Below are 25,283 nucleotides of genomic sequence, written 5' to 3' on the forward strand. Positions count from 1 at the left end.
ATTTCCAAATCAATAGATTTAAAACAATCTTTGATCTCATCTTTTGTTCCAATTCACCCAACCTCAGGAAATCACTATATACCCAATTGCTTATGCCAGAAACCTAGAGGTCATCTTTGATTTCATTCAGTGCCAGACAACTTCCATTTGCCTCAAATGGATATACTTTTCATCATTCTCCTCATACTTTGCAATAGAATATGGACCTGGAAGGACTGTAATCAATTGAGTTTCTTCATACCGTGGCTTCCAGTTGGTTTTGGTCAACAGGGAGCACTTTCAGAAAGTCAGAGTAATGATGAGGATGAGGTCAGAGTCTATTTCTCTGGCTTCTTGTGTGTGATGTTGCCCTTATAATAATGTTTCCCTCCATGGAAGGCCACTGCTCTTTTTGAGGTGACTGATGACACATGAAGTTTTTTCCACCCAATTTTAGTAACTCATCTTCTTCTCCTACATGCACAGTAGGGGTAATAGCGTAACCACTACTAGCTCCAGTTTACATCACTATTGCATATAGTCCTTCAAGTCTCACATCCTAGTAAATTCCTTTGTAAGTAAATCTGTCCTGAAATATCCTAAATTAAGTATTTTCAGATGCCTAACTTAAATATTCTTTCTTTCATGTGCTACATTCGTTGATTGCAAGTTCTATAGAATCTACTTCCAGTACATATCTAGAATCTTTCCACTTCTTTCCATCTCTAATATTTACTTCTATTTCCCTACAACCCTCTGTGAGTCAGTATTATCTCTTGCCTGGCCACTGCAATAGACTTCTAACTTATCTTTACATGTTGGCTCTTGTTTTCCTATAAATTTTTATACAGCAAATAGAATAATCATTTAAGGATATACATTAGATCATTCATGTTCTTATCTGAAAATTCTTCAAGGCCTTCTATTGAACTTCGAATGTAACCTTGTCTCCTTGACCCTGACTGCAAAGCTCTGTGCACCTCTACTTTGTACCCATACTCTGGCTACTTCTTCAAATTCATTTCATCTCACTCTCTTGTCCACTACATAATATTTCTTAAATACGCCAAGTATGCTCCTGCCTTAGTCTCTGTATTAGCTATTTTTCTTGGTCTCAACTGTTTTCCTTGCATGACTGGTTCTTTTTTTTTTTTTCCTCCTTAGATTTCAATTTAAAAGTCACATGCTCAGAGAGGCTTTTCTGAACACCCAGTCTAAGCAGCCAATCAAATAATCTATTCCATCAGCCTATTTTAATTCTCTGTATAGAACTATCCTATGATAAATTTTTGTTTGCGATTTTGATGTTCCTCATTTCTAGAAAGTAACTTTTGTGAGAGCAGAGACCTTCTGTTATATGTGCCAAATAATGATGTCTGATGTATGGTAGGCACTGAATGGCTCTTGAACAATGGAAAGGAACTAAAAACATAGCTGTCTTAATTTGCCTGGGATCAGGGAAGAACAGGAATACTTCAATCTATAGGTTTTGCTTTCCTTAGCAAAGCCCAGTGCCATTCCTACCATGAACCCCTCAGTAAATTTAAGCTGTACAGTGGCTATGACCTGGTTGAGTAGGTGAATCAGGTCATGACTTACAACTGGAATGTTTCATTGTACTTTGGTGACCATGTGTTGCTTTTTGTCTTTGTGCCTTGTTTTCTCTTCTTGTCTCCAAGGTTGGGTCCCAGTATACAAACTTCCACAAAAGGCCGGAACATTGCAGTGGTCTGCCAGTGTAGGTCATTGATAGCAATCACTAAAAACCAAAGATGGAAAGGAATACAGAGTTAGAAAACAAATATGTGAAATCATAGCCTTCCCTTTGGTCCTTAGAGTTAATTATTTTTTTAGGGTTAATTTTTTTAAAAATGATGTATGAAGCCATAATTTGCCCCAGATAGCATCCTAACTCCATTGATTAAAAAAAAGAATATCCTTGAAGAAAAAAACAGTTTACGCCTTGAAATGCACACTTGATTAGGCTTTCAGTTCTAAGCTGTGTGACATTGATGTGGTGAGTTAGCTGTAACTGAAATGACATTTGTTACTGATAAAAAGTTATCCTTGTTTAAGTAAAAATGTGATATTTTCATATAAAAAATGAAGATATACTCATCATGAAATACCTAGAAAATATACAGAAAATAGATTAAGATAAAATCTATAATTTTATCAGGGGAAATGACAATATTCTGGTATGTATACTTTCAATATTTAATTACTTTATATATAGAATGGGATCAATATATCATAGTCTTATAAAGAGTTATGTTTTTGAAGTCCGTCATGGTTATCTTTCTACTTCATTATATATTTTCCAATTGCAAATATTCTACTTCACAGATATTCTATCCTATATTTAACTAGTCACTTCATGTTAAATATTATGGCTGTTTCCTAATTTCAGGCATCATAAAGAATTTTTAAACGTACATTCTCTCTTTTTTAAAAAGATTTTATTTCATTCATTTTATTTCATTTCTCTCATTAATGAGAGAGAGAGAGATAGAGAGAGAGAGAGAGAGGCAGAGGGAGAAGCAGACCCCATGCAGGGAGCCCAATGCAGGACTTGATCCCTGGCCTCCAGGATCATGCCCTGGGCCGAAGGCAGGCACTGAACCACTGAGCCACCCAGGGTTACCCATAAATGTACATGCTCATATGTACACTTTTTCTCATCCTTTGATAATGTCAAAAATATAATTAAAATAGTTAATATAGAACTTAACCATTAAATTTCACCTTCAAAATGCTTGCAGCATTGAGAGGGTTTCTTTGTAATCTAAAACCAATAGATTGAACTAGTAATTAAAAACAACAAAAAAATCAAGCCAGTTGTTGAAAATCACATAGAAAGGAAGTAAATATGTAGGTAGGTAGATAATGTGAATAGTAAGAACATACTGACTTAACATATAAAATTTGAGAAGTAACGGAGCCAACCATAGCACTAACGTTCAATGTATACCCTAGCATCAATGAGAGAAAATGTTCAAACTATATTGTTTTGAAATGTAATCACCAATGTATTTAAACCAATTGGATATTTCAGATAATATAGGTTAAATATCTGTGCCATTGATTTTTTTTCAGTTTTAGATAAAAAGTTCCGGTTTCATGAAAAAAAATATGAGCATATTCTAAAATAAACATTTAACAAAACAGATCTAAGAAAAAATTACTTTTTTATATTATTGATCAGGTTTAAAGTCTAGGAGGCTGTTTTATCTATCTGGACTTGATATATACCTTTTACAGTGACTTTATGCTCTCCAGTTCCTGGGGTAGCAGTGATGTCCACATGAACAGAGATTTGACCCACTGAATCTTTGGAGGGGCGACCTGCAAATAAGCAGACATTTACTGGCTCAAACTTTCAGGCTGCTTTAATAATAGACATGTACATTTTCTGCATAAGGGACTTTAAGGTGAGTTCATGGAAATGAATGGTTCTTTTCATCAATAGCATATAATAGGTATTGATAAATGTTCACTAACTTAAATTTGCTACGCAGGTTTTAGGCCTTGGTATAATCATTTAGTCCACTGAACGAAAATTTCGTATGGTCCCAGGGCTCATAAGACACCCTGTTAGTAGTAGTATGGTGAAAAGAACTTGCAGTTGCCTTACTAGGTGCTTAATTAAGTTCTATTAATTGCTTATGTGCAAAGGTGTGCTATTGCCTTTCATTCATAAGAGTTTTTCTACATGCACCATATCAAAGCACTGGGGCCACAGAGATGGTTCTGTAGAATATCTCCTTTCATGAAGCCCACAGTAGGCCAAGAGACACCAGCCTATGAATTGCTGAAATACAGTGTGATAAGTTCTATAATGTATATTTACAAGGTCTACTGATGTCATAAAAAGGCATAGTCAATTCTCCCCTGGTAAAGTTTAGTCAAGGGTTAACATACTGTTTTGGAAAGTGCCTGTGGTTTGGGGTTAAATACATTTAAATTCAAATCATAGTTATACCATTCTCTGATTAGATCTTGTCATATTTTCAAGTTTATTTTCTTATTTGAAACATAGGAATAATAACACCAACCTCTTAATATATACACATGTATTAACATCTATCAACATTCATATTTTTTTCTACAAATAGGAGCATATGTTCTAACTATCCTTTACCTTTTATCTTTTCACCCAAAACGATAATAATCATTCCATTTCACTCTGTATAAAGCTATCCCTTTTTCTTTAAGATAGCCTGGAATATCACAGCACTAACTACAAACAAATGTCCAATAAATACTTGCATGAAATGAATCACTGAGATTTTAAAAAAATATTTTATTTATTCATAGAGACAGAGAGAGAGAGAGAGAGAGAGAGAGAGGCAGAGACACAGGCAGAGGAGAAGCAGGCTCCATACAGGAAGCCCGACGTGGGACTCGATTCCAGACCTCCAGGATCACACCCCAGGCTGCAGGCAGCACTAAACTGCTGCGCCACTGGGGCTGCCCGAGATGTTTATAAATAGTTAAAACATTAAAATATTCAAAACGTGTTAAAATAATGTTTGGCATTTATTCCATTATATGAATATACCATAATTTATTTAACCATATTTTGGTTTTCAAACTTTTGCTATTATGAACAAACTATAATGAGTGCTTATTACTCATATTTACAAGTTGATAGTATAATTTCAGGAAGTAAAATTTACTTATGAAATGTAGGTGGAATTTTAATTTTGTCCCATACCACACTGTCTTGATGACCACAGCTTTGTAGTACAACCTGAAATCTGGCATTGTGATGCCCCCAGATATGGTTTAAGAAAAACCCTCTAGATCCATCCAAGTTGTTGCAAATGGCAACAACTATTGGGACTATTGGGAACTATTGGGACTTCATCAAGATAAGAAGCTTTTGCACAGCAAAGGATACAGTCAACAAAACTAAAAGACAACCTACAGAATGGGAGAAGATATTTGCAAATGACATATCAGATAAAGGGCTAGTTTCCAAGATCTATAATGCACTTATTAAACTCAACACCAAAGAAACAAACAATCCAATCATGAAATGGGCAAAAGACATGAAGAGAAATCTCACAGAGGAAGACATGGACATGGCCAACATGCACATGAGAAAATGCTCTGCATCACTTGCCATCAGGGAAATACAAATCAAAACCACAATGAGATACCACCTGTCCCATAGAGATTTTTAAAAGATGATTATTTCTTTTATTTAAAAGTTTTTAAAATTCCAGTTTAATTAACATATAGAATTATATTAGTTTCAAGTATACAATATAGTGCTTCATCAATACCACTACACTGCTCACTACACTACACTACATCATAAGTGTACTTTTAGTCCCCTTCACCTATTTCACCCAACCCCTCCCCAATCCCCTCTGGTAGCCATCACTCTGTTCTCTGTAGTTAAAAGTTCATTTTTAAGTTTGTTTCATTTTTTCTTTGTTCATTTGTTCTATTTCATAAATTATACATATGAGTAAAACCATATAGTGTTTGTCTTTCTCTGATTGACTTATCCCATTTACCATTATACCCTCTAGATCCATCCAAGTTGTTGCAAATGGCAAGATCTCATTCTTTTTTGTGGCTAAGCAATATTCCTTGTATATACATACTATATTTTCTTTATCCATTCATCAGTTGATAGACACTTGGGCTTCTTCCATAACTTGGCTATTGTAAATAATGCTGCTATGAACATCAGGGTGAATGATCCCTTTGAATTAGTGTGCTCACATTTTTTTGGTAAATACCCAGTAATGCGATTACTGTAACATAAGGTAGTTCTATATTTTTTTTAAGAGTAGTTCTATTTTTAACTTTTTTTAGAAACCTCAATATTGCTTTCCAGGTTGGCTGAATCAGTTTGAATCCCTAGCAACAGTGCACAGGCTTTTTCTTCACATCTTTGCTAACACTTGTTGCTTCTTGTGTTTTTAATTTTAGCCACTCTGACAGGTGTGAAGTAATATCTCATTATGGTTTTGATGTATATTTCCCTGATGATGAGTGATGTTGAGCATCTTTCCATGTGTCTATTGCCCATCTGTATGTATTTTTTTGAGAAATGTCTGCTCATATCTTCTGGCCATTTTTTAATTGGATTATTTGTTTTTATTTTTTTGGTGTTGTTTTTAGTGTTGACTTGTGTAAATTCTTTACATATTTTGGATACTAACCCTTTATCAGATATGTCATTTATAAATATCTTCTCCCATTAAGTAGGGGGCCTTTGCATTTTGTTGATTGTTTCATTCACCATGAAGAATTTTTTTATTATGATGTAGTCCCAATAGTTTATTTTTTTCTTGTTTCCCTAGCATCAGGAGACATATTTGGAAAAAAAAAAATGCTAGGTCATATGTCAGAGAAATTACTGCCTGTAATATTTTCTAGGATTTTTATGATTTCAGGCCTCATATTTATGTCTTTAATACATTTTTGAGTTCATTTCTGTGTATGGTGTAATAAAGTGGTCCAGTTTCATTCTTTTCTATGTAGCTGTCCAGTTTCCCCAATATCATTTGTTGAAGAGACTTTTTCCAATAGAATATTCTTCCCTATGTCTGGGTTTTCTATTCTGTTCCATTGATCTGTTTGTCTATTATTATGCCAGTACCATCCTGTTTTGATTATGATAGCTTTGTAGTCATATCTTGAAATCTGGGATTGTGATACTTCCAGTTTTGTTCTTCCTTTTCAAGATTGCTTTGGCTATTCAGGGTCTTTTGTGGTTCCATGCAAATTTTAGGTTTATTTGTTCTAGTTCTGTAATAAATGCTATTAGTATTTTGATAGACATTGCATTAAATCTATAGATTACTTTGTGTAGTATGCATATTTTAACAATATTTGTTCTTCCGTGAACTTTCCCACAGAGATCTTAACAATTTATATGCAATATATGAGACTAACAAAAATCTTATTTTTTTGAATGACTAAATGACTAATGGCCAAAGCTGAAAATAAAAGGCTCCCAATTTCTACCTTCAGGAAATCACTGATTTGGGTCAGAACCTCTCAGCAAGACCTGCTAAGAGTCAGTTCACCACAAGGACCTCCCTGCCCAATCTCAGTCATTTGATGATAAAAGGTTTGAAAGATAGAAAGTGAAGGGAGGATAGGAAATGCTTTTTCTCTTTTCTTTTCTTTTTTCTTAAACCTGAGGTAAAGGGAAGAAAAATCCAAGAGATATACTCCTAACCCTTGGAAATACCAGCAAGATGGTAATTTCAGGTTTGAATTAGTTGCTTACTTAGCAGACAATATGACCTGAGCCAATTAGGGGACAACCAGACACAGAGTATGCCAGGACTACCTCCTTAAATCCATGGCTGCTTGAAGATGAGAAATGGTTTCTGAATGGTTTTGAAGTGCCAGAGTTGGGGACAAGAAAGGGAAGATGTGGTTGTGGGCTTTGGCTTTGTCAGGAATTGTCATAGATGGGGCAAAGGTGCAGGCACCTCAGAGGAATGTGGAGTGATGAAACAGGCGAGGTGCATCAGGAATAAGAGGGCAAGTCTGAAGCCTTGGAAGAGTCCATTAATGCCTTGAGTGGCTATTTGGAAATAAGTCTCACACCAGCCAGTCCTGTCTAGCAAGCATCTGCTTCCCCAAAGACAAAGAACTGGAACAGCCTATAGCATTAACCATTAACAATGATCCCTTAAATAGACAATGACTACAAATGATCACCACTGAAGTTGAAATAGTCTTTTCCTTCTCTTTGCTTTCTCCTCCATAACATAAAAACTACCACCAGGAGAAGAAAGATAAGGTAAGAAAAGCCCACACCTTCCTTCTCCTATCCTTCCTACTGCTAGCATCACCATTTTTACCTTCTGGGGAAATAAGGAGAGCTTTGAATCTAATAAATGATTAATGTGAGCAACAACAGGTCTTAAAAATCTGAATAAGTTTCTAATGGTGCAAATAACTAATACAGTACAGGTGTGGACTGTGAAATCAGTAACGGAAGCATCTGTGCAACAGAAAGCGTGGTCACAAGCAAAGGTGAGAACTTTTTTTGGAAAAATAGGATAGTTTTATGTCATCACTAAATTGGTACAAAGTCTTCCTATTCAAGAATATAATATGTCTTCCTATTAAACAAGTTGTCTTTTATGTACTTCAATTATGTTTTACATTTTTCTTTATGTGAATGACATATTTTTAAAGACCTTTAAAAATATTTATTTTAAATTTTATTTATTAAGATTTTATTTATTTATTCATGACACACACACACAGAGAGAGAGAGAGAGAGAGAGAGAGAGAGAGAGAGAGGCGCAGAGACACAGGCAGAGGGGGAAGTAGGGAGCCCAATGTGGGACTGGATCCTAGGCCTCCAGGATCATGCCCTGAGCCAAAGGCAGACTCTCAACCACTGAGCTACCCAAGTGTCCCTATTTATTTATTTTAGAGAGAAAGAGAACATGAATGGGAGAAAGAGAGAGAAGTGAAAGAGAGGGAGAGAGAGAGAGAGAGAGAGAGAGAGAGAGAGAGAGAGAGTCTCAAGTGGAGTCCTTGCTGGGCACAGAGCCCAATGTGGGGCTTGATCTCATGATGATGAGTCAATTGCTTAACTGACTGCATCACGCAGGTGTTCCAGAATGTGGCTTATTTTTAAAAGCTTATCCCAGGTATTTTATCTTATTTTAAACGGGACCACTTCTTCCATTATATTGATAATAGAAAGGGGAGTGATGATTGTGTATGAATATTTTTATCCATCCAACTGGATTTTTTGAGAGAGAGCAAGAGAAAGAAAGGAGGGGGGAGGAGTAACTGGAGAAGGAGAGAGAGGATCTTAAGCAGGCTCCATGCCCAAGCCCCGCCAACGTGAGGCTTTTCCCACGACCCTGAGATCATGACCTGAGCTGAAATTAAGAATCTGATGCTTAACTGTCTGAGCCACGCAGGCGCCCCCACCAACTGAATTTTTAATGAAAGATTTGCACCTAATTCTTCTGAGTGTTGCACATAATCATCTTTAATTAATTAAACATTTCACTTTTGCTTTATAGTTTTTATACTTCTTGTTTGCCTTGGCTAATTTTATTGACTTGTACTTCTATATTACATGACAGTATTTAAAGTAGATGTGCTTGTTATCCTCCATTTGGCTCTCTAAGTTCATTTTCTTCTCCACTCTGCCTTCTGTCCCCAGAGGCTATCTATAATTTTAGTGTTGTCTTGTATACTCTAGTGTCTATTTGGGTCTAGCCAAAGGGAAGCCCTGGCAAGAGATTAGAAGGAAGGAAGAGCATCAGGTCAGGTATTTCTTTCTTTAGTTTTCTTCCTATGGGCTCACCTTGTGCTGACCAAATCTTGCAACCAAACATCATAATTTCCTTCAAGCAGCTCTCACTAGGTGACAGTATTTTTACAGGTTCTAGTTGCTTCTTCCTCCCTTGTTATGGTCAACAGGTCAATAGTTCACTATTCCTTCTAGTTTCCTTATATTCCCTGCCCATACTTTTCTACATAGTTTCTTTATTAAATCCTTTCCAAATAATCTTAATTTGAAGTGTGCCATCTGGGAAATGTACCTGCTGGGACTTCAGTTAACAGAGTTCATGTTTTTGATTTGCTCAAAAGTTTAATGAAAATGCTTCTAGTATTTTCCCAATACACTGTTTTGTGGAACAATGAGACAGTCTCGGGGGAGGAGCAGGGCTTAAAATATAGATACGAATTCTTAGCAATTGTTATGGATTTCACAGAAAAGAAAATCCTTAAGGGGACTCTTGAAGGCTGAGTTGGAGTTCATCTTTGAGACAAAGGAGGTCAAGGAAATAGTGTGAGTGTACATTCATCAGACAGAATGGTACATCCTGGAAACTGGAAGTAGTTCCATATGGATGGAGCACAGATGAGGGAGTAGCAAGAGGAAACCATTAAGAAAATCTTGGCATCTTAAATGCTATTTAGAAGTGTTTAGACATTATCCCAGAGTTTCTTAGTAGTTTCTTAAGTTTTTGGCTATGAATGGCAGAGTCAGATTTATTTCTAAATAATTCCTCTCATTTGTGTAAAAGATGGATCATTCTCATCACTCCATTCTCTTCTGGGAACACTTGCCTCTCACTGTACCATGAACGAAGTCCTAAAATCCAGTACTTTCCTAGAATGCTTCCGAAGACCTTTTACTTCATGTGTGTTGTTGGTCCATGCTGTTTTCATTAGCCTAATTCTTAAAAACTTTCTTCATGTTTTCCAAGACAAACCACGTTTTGGGAACATCTTTTCTTGGTTAACCTATGAAGCCCTGTCCAGATACCTCTACTATAAAAATACTTACATTTTTTTATCCTATAAATAATCTGCAACTATATTCTTGATTTTGTCAAATACTGAAAATCCTGGACAATGGACTCATTCTGCTTTGATTATGAAGATGTTCTCAGTTACTCACTAACATAATTAAAACTCTATGAATATTCATATTCTTATTTTTGTTTTATTTTTTTAAAGATTTTATTTATTTATTCATGAGAGACACACACAGAGAGAGAGAGAGAGGGAGGCAGAGACACAGGCAGAGAGAGAAGAAGGCTCCATGCAGAGAGCCTGATGTGGGACTCAATCTCGGAACTCCAGGATCACGCCCTGAGCCTAAATCAGATGCGTAACCGCTGAGCCACCCAGGCATCCCTTCTTATTTTTATAGTAGGGATAAAACCACCTACCTGGCAGCACTGTGGCAAGGATAAAAAAAGATAATTTAATAATACGCAGAGTATTTTGAGTCTTGCATTTAATGACTGCTAGGAAATGGTTCCAAGTTTATTATGATAATAATTCAATTCCTAATAAGGGAATATTTCAAAGTTATTAAATTCCTTGAAGATTCATGCATAATGCCCACATATAAAAATTATGAAAAATACTATGACCTTATGGTTATCTAGATCAAAGACTGTAAGATAACTTCAGAATGATGGATGTTCTGCTCAAAACCTTGGAATTCTACTTTCTTCACTAAGACTTTCTGGGTTGTGTAGAATAGAGATGGCAGATTTTTAGAGCCCTCAAATGTCTAATAGAGAAAACTCCTCCTTTATATTGTAAAATCTTTTATTAATCAAGTATCTGGTAAAATGAGTCTTCTTCATTAACAGTATTGTTTTGTTTTTAAATTATTGTTGAAATCACAGTTGATGGGAAAAGGCCTCTAAGTGACAGTGAAAATGCATACAGGTTGCCTATTTGTCATTGTTGTTTTACTAAGGATCAGAGCTTGTTCAGTGCTTGGGTTTGTGGTTAAAACTTGTCTGGATTGTCTTATATGTATTCTAGGAGCAGTGATATAGCAGTGGCTGGGTTCTGCCCAGAGTAAACATCATGAAATTATGGCCAGGCAAGTTATTGATTTGATGTGTTTATAACTGAGAAGAGCCTTCCATCAGGACACTCACTTGGAGATGTCACTTCTTCATTTGCGTTTCTAATCACCAAGTTAAAGTCTTTAATTGTGTTGTTACAGAATTTGAGAGATTTTTATGGTAGAAAATATAAAATTCTAGTTAGGAAACTGTGGGTTTGTTTGCTGCCCTTACTTTGGAGGAAAAATTTTACACTCTTTTAAAACAAGTAACAGCCTAAGAGACTTGCCTAAAACCATTTAAAAGCTATTGTTTAAATGCACAGATACATGTTTTCCCCCTTTACAAACTGCTTTTTTGCAGTCTTCTACATGTACCTGCTGTCTGTGTATGTAGGAGTATGTGTGTTTCCTAAAGAGATACAGACAGTTGCAATGGGAAGAGAAAAACATTAAAAATTATACTTATGTACTCAGCAGTGCTTGAACACTTTTGTGAAATTGCCTGAGTGGATACATTTACTAGACTCTAAAGATACACATTTCCCTTTCTAACACAAAATGTGAAATTTACTGCTCAATCAACTCAAGCATAGCCTTGAGAACTGACTTCTTAATGTGTTACAACCCTACACAAGTAGAATTAGGGAGTAGTTTAAAAGCATTTATCATAGCCATATTGCTTTAATAGTCATGCTATTTGCAATTGCCGACTCCAGGTCCTGCTAGCATAGTAAGTGTTTACACCACTCCGTGGTAGCCATGTTATGGCTGGTATCATAGTTAATTATGGAGATTTTTTTTTCCTAACTACATTTTATAATGACAAGAAACATTAATAATTCATAATTTTATATCCAATTATATAATACACTTATATTCTTTGATAGATACTAAATGACCAATTCATTGGTTCAATGTGCAAGCAGTCCTTACTTTACATGGTGTGATATGCCCAGATTTCAGCTTCCATAGTTTAGTTAAGTAACGCCTGTGTCCCAACAGACAGGTTTAGATTTCAGTTACAATGATGTACTATGTGTATGGTTCCACAAAGTACAAACTTTGCTACTAGATTTTTAGTCCACAAATCACTACAAAGTAACAGATATATCATCAGTGATCAACTACACTGCTTCTTTCAAAGTCTGTTGGTATCCATCTGTTCAGTTTACACACAGTGAAGTGTGTAGCTGTGTTGATGCCTTGTTTCCCATTGATAAATCGATGTAACATTTTCAAACATGGATAATCAAAAGAAGGAACTGACCAGCAAAAATGCAAGTGCAGCAAAGAAACAAGTGATAAGATTGGAGTGGAATTTGCATGGAATGTAAATGAGTTAATTGACATGATTACTGAGCTTGGGAATTTGACACTCCTACAAATGGAGAGACTAAAGAATAGCCAGGGACTTCCATAAAAGTGAACTGATAGGCAATAGATGAGGAAGAAGATGAAGATGTCCTAGCAGAGGTGACATTGGAGGAAAATCTTCACATTTAAGAAACTTTGAGATATGTTATAATATTGAAAGGAGAAAGGAGAAAATGCCAGTAATTGACCCAAACTTTGGAAGGAGGATGACATTCCATCAAGGCATAGAAAAGATGCTTGCCCTTTATAGTTACATGATAAGAAAAAGGCAAGTACTATTCAAACTACTCTTGATACGATTTTAAAAAGAAATTAAACACTTTAATTTTCAATGTTTTTAGTATTTCCAATTACAATGTATTAAATGTTCTATTTATTTGCCTATAGATTTATAACTGACAATAAAAGGCTTTGTTTCTTTTGACAATGTTTCCAAGAGAAAAAAAAATCCTACTTTTTTTCCTATTACTTAGCAAAATTGCCTTTGTACAATTGTGGTTTGCTTGGTTATTTTTACTCTGCATTACTGTGCAAAGTGAGCACTGTGTACATATATCTGAGTTGATTCATTTACTACTTTTGCAGGTGCTGAAACTATGGAAGCTGCTTACTTAAGTCAGATGTGAGTTAGATACATGTGTGTTATACCGTGTTAGATATTTTTGCTCCCATCTAGCAGGTTTGGTTGGCTATAGCTTTGAATCGGATTACCAGCCTTTGTACATGGTGGAATCTGTTGATTGCCTATCCGAGGGTTAAAAAAAAAAAAAAAAAAAAAGGAATTGAACAAAAGCATTTGAAGAAAATATATATCGATCAGGCAGTTATTTCCCAAAAGAGAAAGGCAACATATAAGAGATTCCACTTCCCATGGAACAGAATATGAAAATCACCTAATATGGTGCTTTTTAATGCATTTATCAATTTTTGTAAGAACGGAATGAAAATTTAATCAGAGGCTATGCCTGTTATATAATCTTTTTTATTCAAAATCCATTGGAATTAGATAGTTGTGTCTCAAATCAACACCTGGGCCTCTGAAATGTGTCTTTTGTCACCAACGTTAGTAGCCGAGGCTTACCAAACTTTCTCCTTCAGGAATGAGAACTGCTTATGTGAATAAACATTGGCAAATGGTGCAGGATGAAAGAACTGATTGCTTTATTTGAAGTCCTTTTTAGAAGAGCAGCTTTTGAGGATAATAGATCCTGATTACTATCAGAGTATGATATACCATTATATAAGCACACTAATAGAGTTAGTTTCTCATCCTCCATAATTTTAGCACACTCTGTGAGGGAATAATATTATAAACATTTAGTAATGATTATTCATGTAATGTTTCAAGTTGGTAATTACCCTTAAGACCTCAATAAGCATTCTGTAAAATATCAGATGAAAACTATTACAACTTCTCCAGTAACCCCTACATTTTAGCCAGACTGCTTAAGCCTCTGACAAGGGGATTTGAATCTGTTTTCATGGATCTTTGCTGGGACCCTCTAAAAGAGGGCATGGCTTCATGAGAGACAACCATTCTGGCAATGTCACAGTTGAAAATCATAGCTGGAAGATCTACAACTCCAAGTTGGAGTAACCTACCTCCATTAAGTTCTCTAAGTTGTTAGACATCATCAAAGATTACAGGTAGAATAAACCAGGAAGTGTCTTATTGACTTGAACTCTTTTCCTCCTCTTATAGACCTTCTTGTGCTTTCCTCCTGATTCTCACCTGTTCTTTGCTCATTATCTCCAACTATTTAATACATATTTGAAGGAATTCATGGTAGTCATGAATGGTTACAATTTTTGACCACTTATGTGTGGCAGGCATTGTGCTAAGTGCTTTAATTATGAGATCTTGCTTTGATATTAGAAAAAGGAATGTGTACATTTTGCAGATGGTGAGACTGGGGCCTAAATGTTACCTGTCCAAGTCACTAAATGGAAAAGCTGGGGCCTGATCTTGGATCTCTGGTATAGAGGATACAGTATATACCATGCAGTGATGCTAATTAAATAGCTTTTCTCCCAGCTCCCACTTTCACATCAAAGAGGAAAAAGCAAACTCCATTTTGGTGTTTTATTTTCTTTTTTGGCATTTAAAATCTTGCTGAACTAAAATGGAGAAAAGATCTGAAATCAAAGATAAACATCGTACTACATAGAGAGAGAGAGCATCTGGATATCTTAAGATTATGTTTTTATGTGATAACACTTAGCTTGCATTTGAAACTTTTTTTAAAAATACTTATTTATTTATTTATTTATTCATGATAGAAAGAGAGAGAGAGAAAGAGAGAGAGGCAGAGACACAGGCAGAGGGAGAAGCAGGCTCCATGCTGGGATCCCCACACAGGACTTGATCCTGGGACTCCAGGACGGCGCCCTGGGCCAAAGGCAGGCGCCAAACCACTGAGCCACCCAGGGATCCCCGCATTTGCAACTTTTTATATTAAACACCACAGTTATCACTCAAATATATGTTTAAATTAATTTTGCCTCCTGGAAAAATATGGTTTCTTAGATCTCTGTGCTTTAGTCCTAAACTTACTACTGATTGAAATATCATTTTTTCTTGCAAATTTTTCATAATTCATGTTAGTTAACATATAGTATAGCATTAGTTTCAGGAGTAGAATACAGTGATTCATCACTTACATGTAATACTCAGTGCTCATCCCAACAAGTGCCTTCCTTAATGCCCATCACACATTTACTGGATTCCTCACCTTCCCTCCCCTCCAGCAATCCTCAGTTTGTTCTCTATAGTTAAGAGTCTCTTATGGTTTGCCTCCCTCTCTGTTTTTATTTTATGTTTCCTTCTCTTCCTCTATGTTCATTATTTTTGTTTAATTCTGCATATGAATGAAATCATATGATATTTGACTTATTTCTGACTTATTTTGCTTAGCATTGGTTCTGTCCATGTTATTGCAAATGGCAAGATTTCATTCTTTTTGATGGCTGAGTAGTATCCTATTAAACACACACAAACACACACCACTTTATGGACTGAAATAGATTGCTATTTTACATCACTGAGTTTTCATAGTTATAGCATGCCACGAAACATCCTTCATAGTGTTGCTGTGAAATTAGTGATTAATAAGATTTAAGATGTGTCAAATCTTTGAATTAAGTCACTGTGCTAGTTGGATATCCTTTTAGAATTGTACTGGAAAGTTTAGTTATCTTAATTTGAAATAGTTTAGGATTGAAAAATATAGTTTTCAGAATGAAAGGATTTTAGAACTAAACAAGGCCTTGGAAACTATTTGACCAATATCTTATTGGAAGCTAAATGTCTTAAACAAATTGCCATGGCTGGGCAATATCATTGGTAGGTCTCCTTATTTTCAGTTATGGTCTCTTTCAACTGACAAACTATCTTGCCTCTGAAAAGGCTTTTGAAATCCACCTGATGGGACAGACCATCAAAAAAAAAAAAAACTGAGGTTGGTAGGATGTGAATATGGTCAGTCACTGCTGTTTTTTCTTACCTGGAAATTCAGTACTTAAAAAAATCAGAAAATTTTCAACTTCAACGCTGACTTTAAACACTTACTAGTATCTGAGACCTATTTCTAATGAAGTCAGTCATTAGCTGTTTCACCTGACCTGTCAAAAATCCCTCTTTCAAAGTCTATTCATGCACTACAATTACTAACAAACAAGAGTGCCTATGAGGGAAAAGGAGGAGATGGATAATTTCCACATGGCAGCGTGTATTCACACCAGTTAACTCATTATTGATAGGAAGGGACTAGGGAATGATGCATTTTGAGGGAGGAGAGTTCCAGAACACGTTTTTTCTTCTTGTCACTGAAGTCAGTAAACATAGGAGCCTAGCTAGTTCAGATGAACAAAGTCAGGCTTGGGGCTATGCACCCCTTACTTCAAATGATTGGATCTATCAGTCACCGAAGACTGTTGAGAAGTAACTGTTTATCTTACCAATTTACCTCCAAGTATTGTCTGAATAGATCATCTTCCTTGAGGATGAGTAAATACAGGGTTTCTGAAAAACAAAATCTATGGCACAAGAAAAGAATAACAATATCTCAAGGATTCAAGGGAGAAAGCCTATTCCTAGAAATGATGTTCCTGAAGAAATCAGAATAAAAAATGGAGCCATAATAAATGTACAATATAAGCAAATATTTTGAGCTATGAATTCTGAATTTTTAAAGAATTTAGTTTGTTTTGGAAAAATAAGGCACAAAATTATCCTTATATATATAATAAAATATATGAATATTTTATATAAATAATAAAATATATACATATATTTAGGTGAAGAAGAGAAGAAAGGAAGAGGGGAGTAAAGAGGATTTAAAAAAGTAAGAAAGGAGGAAGAAAAGGAAGAGGAATATATCCAAAAAGAAAAGCAAAATACAATTTCAGCTGGTCTATAATTTTCCTCACAAAATAAAATTCAGAAGGAAATGGAACAATGCCTACAAAGTTATGAGGGAGAGATTCTATGATCTTAGAATTTTAAATGTAGCCAAGTTATTTCTCATCCGTGAAAGAAACAAAGTAATTTCCAAAAATTCAAGAGCTAAAAAAATTTTTTTAATGTTTATATTATATATATATATATATATATATAATTTTTTTTTACCCCCAGAGGAGACTAAAGAAGTTATGTTGTATAAAGCATGGCAATGGGCACTGGTGCCATTTCAATATGACAATGTATTTTATTGTAACTACCGGGTGAGTATCAAATGGATACATATCCCTTATTAATTAGATTTGAGTTTATGAGGGCAGGCATAGTCTTCTTAGTTTTATATTCACAGTGCCTGCCTCTGTGCCTGACACAATGAAGAAGCTCCATAAAGAGGTAGAAGAGTAGGAATTTGGATGCTGTATGGATTGAACAGGAGGGCAGGTATTAAGAAGGGATGAACTATGTAATGGGAATGTAACTTTGAAAGCTTTGTTCTCTTGGTTCTAATGTTGGAATATTGGGTTAAGTGAATCAGTGGTGAAATGAAATTATGGACACACTCACTGGAGATTTTCCTTTTCAAACTAAATGGGTATTGATCTATGCCTGGCTTCTAATATACAGAAGTACTTTCTTGTAATATAATAGCTACAGAGACCAGTTGCCATCTTTGCAGGAAAATCATGATTTTGAATAGTTAAAAACAATTCTGTGAATAGATGGAGTGCAAAATATGCTTTGTAGTTTGGAGCTTAAAGATTGTCATGGCAGTTTCTTAATTATAAAGATTTTGCGAGTTTGGGTTTGTCAAATTGGCAAGTTCTATTTAATATTGTGTTAAAATGACAAGACACAAGCAATAATGAAAGAAGAATAAAAAGAAAAATCCTGGGGTTGGGGCACCTGGGTGGCTCAGTGGTTGAGAGTCTGCCTTTGGTTCAGGTTATGATCCCTGGGTTCTGGAATGGAGTCCTGCATCGGGCTCCCCGTGGGAAGACTGCTTCTCCCTCTGCCTATGTCTCTGCCTCTCTCTGTTTCTCATGAACAAATAAATAAAATCTTTAAAAAATTTTAAAGAGAGACAAGTCCTGGGAAGAAACACTTAAAATTATAGAGAAAGTCTACAAAACTAGGTCTGAAGTTCACCTGGGTGAGGATTCATAAAAGGAAGAACATGAAAATTATTAAATATAAGAAATAAACAGAGCAACATGCTAATTAGTTAACAACCACTCCCCATCAAGTCTCTCTGGGGAACTGCTTTCATTGGTAAAACAGCTAGAACACTAGGAAATTGTGATAGACTTTTTACCTCCTCTCACTTTGTTACAGCACTTCTTTAATGTTGCATTACATTATTTATGTGCCTCTAGTTTGTCTTGCCTACCAAAATATAAGCTCTGTGAGGAAATTATTTTTGTCCTGGTCACAGATATTTAGTGCCTAACATAATGCCCAATACATGGGAGGTACTCAATAAATTTTTGCCAAATAACATATTTACAAAAATTTTAAAAAGGTTAAGAATAATGCTTAAAGTGCAAGTTTGAGGTTCTAAGGAATAATTATAAATGATTTTATATATATATATATAACCTTGGAGTTTTATCATGATTTACATCTCTATTTTGACTTTGCAGCTTTTAAATAAGAGATAAAGTATTATAAAAACAGTTGAGATCCCAAGAATACTTCTCCCTGTCCTCATTCTCCATTATCATGGACTTAGAGCTTATTCCTTAAATGTTTTATACTTGTATTGATCAATCCATAAATATGCATTTATAAATCTTATATGTATTATTTAATACATTTAAAGATACTTATAAAGTACTCTGAGTATAATTTTATACCTTGCTTTACTTCACTCAATTTAGTTTTAGAGGTTTAATAAATGTTGCAATAGTTAATTCATTTATAATCTCTGTATCATTTTATGATTAGATCATTATTCATTCATGTACTCCCCATTAATGATTATTTAGGTTATTGCCAATATTTTACTGTAGCAAATGAAGCAACAAAATAGCAATAGCTTCAATAGCCATTTTTTTGGTCTCCTGTTGAGATTTTGATCAGCATTGCATTGAACTTATAGATTTATTGGGACCTTGATGATGTTGAGCAGTCCATGAGCATGGTACTTCTCTCCATTTATTCACTTATTCATTTATATTTTACTTTGAACAAAATTTCAATTTTTTCTTAGAGGTTTAATACATATTTTGCTAAATTTACTTGTAGGTATTTTGTTTTTGACATTTTAAATGATTTTTTCTTTTTCATTGTCTAATTGGCTATTCATTGTGCAAAGAAATACTATTGCAGTTGTATGTTTATTTTGTAAGGAGCGATCTTGTTAAAACTACTTATTCTAATAGTTTACAGATTTGCTTATGCCTTCTATGTAAATAATGTCTGCTTGTAAGGTTTTTCTTTTCTTTTTCAATTCTGTTTTTGAGTAGAGAAGAACATAATCTCCCTAATTAATTTTATGTGTCTATAACCTTGAGACAAAAACTTAACATGGAAAGTATATAAAGAGGGACACCTGGGTAGCTCAGTGGTTGCGCATCTGCCTTCATCTCAGGTGGTGATCCCACGTTCCCAGGATTGAGTCCCACATAGGGTTTTCTGTGAGGAGCCTGCTTCTCCCTCTGCCTATGTCTCTGCCTCTCTGTTCTCTAACAAACAAATAAATAAAATCTTAAAAAATAGAGGAAGGTATGTAAAGAGAACCCCACCAAACTAGTTTGTACATATAATGATAAAAGCTAAATGCGATATTCATATTGATAAAATGCAACCCTTTCACCAAATACAGTTCATTTTAATCATAACTAAAAAATTATCTAATAAATTCTAAATAAAAACCTTTGATAAATTTTAGTGCCCATTCATGATAGAAACTTAAATAATTCAGGTTTTAGGCATTGGTTTCTGAATGTGTTAAAGTATATTTCTTTTAAAACAATAACCAATACTGTACCCACATGTTAATTATTAGAAGCCTTTTTTAAAAATTGGGTTGGGCAGCCCAAGTGGCTCAGTGGTTTAGCGCTGCCTTCGGCCTGGGGTGTGGTCTGGAGACCTGGAATCGAGTCCCACATTGGGCTCCCTGCATGGAGCCTGCTTCTCTCTCTCTCTCTCTGTCTCTCATGAATAAATAAATAAAATCTTTAAATGAATAAATAAATAAAATTGGGACAGAATAAAATCAGTGGTCTGAAAATTTATATGACGGTGATGATTTAAAAATTTAGAGTTTGGCTCTTAGAAATGGCAACAATTTTATTTTTTACAGCACTATGCTTGTAAAAAAAAACTAACATAATTAAAAAAGTATTTGCTTTAAGAGAGTTTCTTGAATTACCTTGATGAGAGATAAAAATCATAAAAAAAATAGTTACATGATTTTGGATGACAATATATCAAAGCAGCAAAATAAATGTATGTATACGTGTGTGTGTAACATATATCCCCTGAAATAAACCAAATTAAAATGCGATAAAACCATGAAATTTGATTCAAGCATAAAAGGATAATTATAAATAAAAGAAAAATATATCTCTAACGTTAAGATAAAATACATTCAGAACATCACTTATTTGAATATTTACTTATAGATTTACTTCAATTCTAATCAGAATCCCAAAGGCTTTTAAAATACATTTTTTACAGGATCCAAAGCCCATTAAAAAATGCATTTCTAATAGAAACTAGGGACTTATTAAAAGCAGAACTTATTAAAGGGAACTAAAATCTTATCACAACTTATTAAGTGAATAACATATTAAAAAAGAAAGATGAAAATTTTTTCTTATAAAATATTAAAACATCTTATTAAGCAACAGTAATTAAATTGGTCTAATTCGGACTGTAAATGGTCAAACAGAATAGTATAAGAGGTCCAGAAACAAAATTCCAGTATAATTAAGATATTGATGGCAAAGGGACCATTAGTGGGAAAGGGGAAGAGACTCAATAATTGGTGATAAATTGGCTACTACTGGGGGAAGAATTTTAATTTACATCATCACTATATATCATACATCAGTATGATATCATACTGATATATCATACACCAAAGACAAGTTCTAATATATTAAAAAAGTCAAAATTGAAAAATCAAACTAAAAGAAGAATATAACATAGACAAGTTTTTAGTTGATATTTGCTTGGGGAAAGACTCCTTGGACTTAAAATCACAAGTGAAAACACATTAAAAATAATTTGTAGGTCAAAAGACATCATAGGCAAGTAATCAACTGAGAAAAGGTTTGCAACAATGTTACAGAGAGTTATTCTCCTTAATTTATAAAGCAATCATACAAATTCATAAACTATGAGATGCCAGTAAATAAATAAATAAATAACTCTAAGATGCCAAGAAATAACTGAATATAGGTCATAACCAGACAATTCACAAAGAGAAATTCAACTAGTTAATAATGAAAATGTTTGACTTTATAAAAAATATATATTTTATTTATTAGAGAAATAGCAGGAGTCGGGAGAGGGGCAGAGGGAGAAGGAGAAGCAGATTCCCTGCTGAGTGTGGAGCCTAGTAGGAGATGCAGTCCCAGGACCCTGAAATCATGACCTGAGCCAAAATCAGATATCAACGGATATGGTGCCACCCAAGCACCTTGAAAATATTTAACTTTTTAATAATCAAGTTAATGAACACTGAAATATCTAGTATTAGCTATTGCATTAGCAAATATGTTAATTACAACAACCTAGTGCTAGAGATTTAGTGAAAAATCTAAAATTCTAATTGCTTTTGATGGAAATGGAAGTTAGAACAAACTATCATTGGAAAAATACTTGGGTATTACATGCTTTCTAGATATTCACAGCTTTGGGCTTAGTATTTTCATAATGGAATTCTGTCCAAAATGTAAGTCTAAATATGCAAAAAACTTTACATGAGTATGTTAAATGTTTAAAATATTAATTGAAAATTGATAAATAAATTTAAGTATTTTGTAATTGGGGAAAAAGCAAATTATGAAATCTCTATGTGATTGGCTAGGAGTATGACATTGATAAAAAGCCAATAATACAATGTAAAATATTTAGTTTGAAATATTTTATGGAAAGGATACAGAAATGTATATAAAGCTTCTGAAGTATTTCTAAGAAATGTAAGATGAATATCAAAAGTTTAATAGTTTCTAAGTAACCTTTCCTTTTTTTATGCTGATCTATATTTTCTATTGTTTTCTAAAATGCATATGTTACCTTTATAATCCAAATAAAATAAAACTAGTTAAAACAAGGCTTTAAAATTCATATCAAGGGATTTTGACTTAATATTGGTTAAAACACAAAGCTTGCCAATAAATAGGAATCCTAAATTCCCTATTATAGAGGTTTGAAATAAAACATCCGTATATTTTTATAGAAGAGTTTGACAGAGATTATAAATAACTGAATCTTTCAGGATTCATATTTTCAGGATTCATATATTTTAAAAACTCAACCAGCCTTTATACTGGCCTTCTGAGTTCTTTAGATGCTATCTTATTTCTCATATGTGATTCTCAAATTTCTTGGCTGTCTTATCTATATTTGCTCACTTATTTCTCTTAGTTTGCTATCATCTCAGCTTGCAGCATAATTCCACAGAAATTTTGAGAGTTTCAATGATGTCTTTATTAACCAGACATGTATTTTTCCCAGTCCTTTGCTCTTTGCTGTCTTTGGCCTTGATATGGTTGGCTGCCCTCTTACAGTCCTTTCCCCCTTGGCCTTCTTCGCTGTCTACTTTCTTGGTTCACTTCTTACTTCTCTGGCTTACTCTGTCTCTGTCATCTTTGTAGCCTCCTTTTTCTTTCAGCTCTTTGTTGTGTGTCGCTCTCCATATCATCCCTTGGCTCTCTCCTCTCATCCTAATACTTGGCTATCTAGTTTCTACTCTAATTTTCATCACATTAATTTCCAAGTCTGATCTGTCAGCTGAACTCCTTTTCCCAATTGTCTAATGGATCTCCTGCTTGATGTTTTCTCCTTCACTTAACCTCCTCAAGTCCAAAAATTAACTTATGGTGTTCCCACACCTCCTCCAGTTGACAACTCCTTCATTTCTAACTTTGTTTTTTTTTTTTAAGATTTTATTTATTTATTTGAGAGAGAGATTGCAGAATGAGAGAGATTACAAGCAGGGGTGAAGTGCAGAGGGAGAGGGAGAAGCAGACTTCCTGCTGAGCCAGGAGCCCAACACAGGTCTCGATCCCAGGACACTGAAATTACAACCTGAGCTGAAGGCTGATGCTTAACTGAGCCACCTAGGCATCCCTCCATTTCCAACCTTAATAACACCATTCTTCCTGCCATCTAAGCTCAAATCATTGAAAACTCCATAGGACTTACCCACACGCTTTATTTGCTGATCCTAATAACTAAATCATGTCTTTTTTTTTTATTTTTTTAAGATTTTATTTATTTATTTATGAGAGACACAGAGAGAGGCAGAGACACAGGCAGAGGGAGACACAGGCTCCCTGCAGGAGCCTGATTCAGGACTCAATCCGAGGACCCCAGGATTACGACTTGAGCCAAAGGCACATGCTCAACTGCTAAGCCACCCAGGCATCTTAAATCTTGTCTGTTATTCTTTACATAGTTTATTCGATTCAATCTCTGCTTCAACATGCTACTCTGTTAGCTTAGGACCTTCTCACCACATCTAGATAGCTATGTCACCTTCCAAGTCACCTTGCTTTCATGTAATTCTGTTGAATTTTGTATAACTTAGCAGGACTAAGCTTCCCAGGATACAAATTCCATCCTGTTACACTTCTCCTCTGAAAACCAAGGCTCCTTTTGCTTTGACAGGAAATTCCAAATTCCTTAAGCAACTTTTGGCTTTAGAAATCCTATCTCCACTAATTATATTCAAATTTATCTCTTACTACAATTAGCAATATCCCTTTTCACAAGCCTTTATTCCATATATTCACATCCTGTCCCCTCTAAGCTCTGCCATCCCTCCATGGCTTTCCCAGTCACTCCAGTCTATGTTATTTATTGTCATTTGGGCCACTTCACTCTTATTCATATCACCCATTTTGGCAACTGATAATGATGTATTCCTATATTTTCTCCTACCAATCAAACTTTATAGTGTCTTGCACCAATATTAAAGTAGCTTCAATGTTAAATTTAAAAAATAATTGTCTAAAATGTTTGATTAAACATCTGCTATTGACAAAGCAGGTAGGATTTTTGAAGCCAAAAAATGTTAATTGGTAAGTTTTGATGATGTGATTCTGTTATGAGGCAGTGTGCATAGAAGATAGGAGCTCAGTCTCTGGGCCATGCTGCATGGACTTGAAGGCAGGCTCCACCACATATAAGCTGGGTGACCTTGGGCAAGTTACTTAGTCTCTCTGTGCTTCAATTACCTCATTCATAAAACAGAAATAATATCTGTACTTGCCTCATTCAAATGTTACAAAGATTAAATGCATTATCACCTGCATATAGAAAGTCTTTCCAATTACTGTGGTTGTTTCTTAAAATATTATGCCAGTCATCTCCTTTGACCTAGCAATTTCTTTTTTTTCTATTGAAGAAATCTTCAATTTCTATTCTTCTGTGAATCTGTTATACATAAATACTTGCATAAATACTCAAACACATGTATGACTAAAGATGTTAATGGCAACATTTTTACAATGGTCAAAAAATTAGATACATAAGTAGTAAAATGGGGAGTATAATCATCATATATTTTATATTATGAAATAGGAATCCACACTAAAAGAGTGAAAGAAATCTGTATAAATTATGAAAATATATGTATGAAAAATCAAAAAGCCTAAAAGTATGCATGCTATCCAATTACATGGGAGGAAGAAAGAAGAATATAAGTTTTATATGTGCATGATCAGAGATCTGGGTGAATGAACATAAAAGTGTCCATAACAGGGATGGAATTAGTGAAGTGTATTAGCTCTTCAATCATGCACTTTCAAATTATCTGATTTTATTTTAGTAAGCATCTATCACTTGTTAATTAAAATGTTTCCATATATAAAAAGAACCAGAAATGTAGAGTAGGAAAATGTAGATGAGGAGTTTGGTTCACTGACTTAGAGTCTTGTGCTGTCCTTAACAATGAGAGTACAT

The 25,283-nt window shown here is 34.6% G+C and overlaps 1 protein-coding gene across 1 annotated transcript in view; it reads right to left on the reverse strand.

The window, feature by feature from the left end:
* The window catches only part of UNC13C (unc-13 homolog C), a 586,599-nt gene that overhangs the window by 3,583 nt on the left and 557,733 nt on the right, over window positions 1-25,283 (reverse strand). Inside the window, exons 34-35 of the mRNA XM_041745721.1 lie at window positions 3,232-3,324; window positions 1,579-1,738 (exon numbers count right to left, since the gene is read on the reverse strand). Of these exons, the coding sequence (XP_041601655.1) occupies window positions 1,579-1,738; window positions 3,232-3,324 (253 nt within the window). The remainder of the gene's footprint in view (window positions 1-1,578; window positions 1,739-3,231; window positions 3,325-25,283) is intronic.

Source organism: Vulpes lagopus, chromosome 2 (genome assembly GCF_018345385.1).
Source record: "Vulpes lagopus strain Blue_001 chromosome 2, ASM1834538v1, whole genome shotgun sequence".
In the NCBI taxonomy this organism is placed as follows: domain Eukaryota; kingdom Metazoa; phylum Chordata; class Mammalia; order Carnivora; family Canidae; genus Vulpes; species Vulpes lagopus.